General features: G+C 57.1%; 1 protein-coding gene across 1 annotated transcript in view; it reads right to left on the bottom strand.

The window, feature by feature from the left end:
- Positions 1-1,675, bottom strand: part of SLC38A7 (solute carrier family 38, member 7) — a 3,934-nt gene that overhangs the window by 1,293 nt on the left and 966 nt on the right. The window contains exons 3-5 of the mRNA XM_009872242.1: positions 1,507-1,546; positions 1,071-1,169; positions 276-347 (exon numbers count right to left, since the gene is read on the bottom strand). Coding sequence (XP_009870544.1) covers positions 276-347; positions 1,071-1,169; positions 1,507-1,546 — 211 coding nt within the window. The remainder of the gene's footprint in view (positions 1-275; positions 348-1,070; positions 1,170-1,506; positions 1,547-1,675) is intronic.

Here is a 1,675-nt window from a genome sequence, read left to right as displayed (position 1 = left end):
GACACGTGATGGACTGAGCCGGAGGTGCAGGGAGCCACAGGATACCCCCAGGTTTGTCGTGATAATTGTGATTCCCTCCCCCCAGGTTTGCTGCTGGAGTAAAAAAGGGGGAGACAGGCTGCCCTGGATTTCCCAGCTGGGGTAAAGCTGATCCTTCTCCATCCAGGGGGTGGTGAGATGTCAAACTGGTTTCAGCCCCCTCGTGAAAGCAGGAGTTGAGCACACGGGGAAGGTTTTTCTCTGCTCGCCCCGCAGGGTGAGAAGGGGAGCGGCGAGTTTGTGGCCTTACCTGGAAGCCAAAGCAGATGGTGGGCATGGCGTTGAAGATGGCCATCCAGGTGGAGGGGCTATAGGGAGAGAAACACCCACCGGTCAGACCAGGACCCCCATGCCCCCACCCAGTGCCCTCAGGGGGTGCTCAGCGACTTGCTCGCTCCTCTGCTGTTACCGTGTCCCTCCACCCATGATGATGCCTTTGCACGGAGCGAGGTTTCCCTGGGACCTCGCATCCCCCAAAGACTAGAGCCTTTCACCGAGACAGAACCAGCCAAAACTTAGACAAAGTATCATTAAAGACAAAAGGAGCTACTTGGGCAGTGCCAGAAACCAGTTCAAACTTCGCTCTACCCTAAAATTCCCACTGCCCACGCTGAGTCTATAAATGTTCCCAAACTGTGAGGGAGAGGACAAGCAACAGGAGCTGTGCTGGCCAAGAAAATAACCCAAATCATCCTAAAATAGACATGGCCATGGTTGCTGGGTGAGGCATGAGCACTGCACGGGGAACTCCAGGCCTGGCTGGATCGGAGCTAAACGTCAATCAGCTCTCCTCAAAACCCACAACGGAGCCGTGGGGACCTTCAAGAGGTCTTTTTCTTCTCCTTCACGCCTGCTCCTCTGAAACGCGCAGAGATGCAGCCACTTGGGAGCAACACGTAGCATCCCCAGGCGCCCAGGGATGGGATTTGGGAAGAATTTGGCCCCAGCCTTTGCAGCCTTTGCTCTCACACCCCTGCCTGGCTCTGCAGCACCGTGATGGCCACCGTCAGCTTCATGTCTCTTGCACTCACCTGGTGGGAATCTCCACGGGCGCCAGCTCCTTGTCAGGCCAGATATACTTGATGATAATGACCGCCGTGACGTACCAGGTGCCGATCACGCTTAGGGAGCTGCAAGAGGGGACAGGAGACGGTCAGTGTGCTGCTTCCCCTACTCCATGGAGGGTCTCCTCCCAGCCTCATCTTCCTCCTCACACAGCTTGGGGGCTTTCCTGCGCCACTGTGTTAAAGCAGTGACACTCCTCGGTGGCCTTGGTCCAGCTCCAGTGGCCAAGTTCCACCAAAATGCTTGGTGGAGAAGAGCTAGCCTGCAGACCACCGGCCCAGGGACCCTTGCTGGCTCTCCTTTCTTCTATGTGGCCAACTCCAAAGTGAACAACGTGGTTGAAAACGGCTCTTCCCTGCTTCCCCCAGTGAGCAGAAGGGAGGGACGCAAGCCCCGGAGTACCACGCTGTAGCCACATAGTGCTCAGCAACTGCTCTGCTTCCTGGATGAGGAAACTGAGGCACGGGAAGGCAGAGATGTCCAAGCTTTGGCTCTAAAACCATGGCGTTTCCACTCCCCGCCCACCCTGGGCCAGCTTAGGTGGGCTCACCAACTCAGGCTGGCCCACCCC

Source organism: Apaloderma vittatum, unplaced genomic scaffold (genome assembly GCF_000703405.1).
Source record: "Apaloderma vittatum isolate BGI_N311 unplaced genomic scaffold, ASM70340v1 scaffold27666, whole genome shotgun sequence".
Taxonomy (NCBI): domain Eukaryota; kingdom Metazoa; phylum Chordata; class Aves; order Trogoniformes; family Trogonidae; genus Apaloderma; species Apaloderma vittatum.
This window is presented reverse-complemented; position numbering and strand designations above follow the sequence as displayed.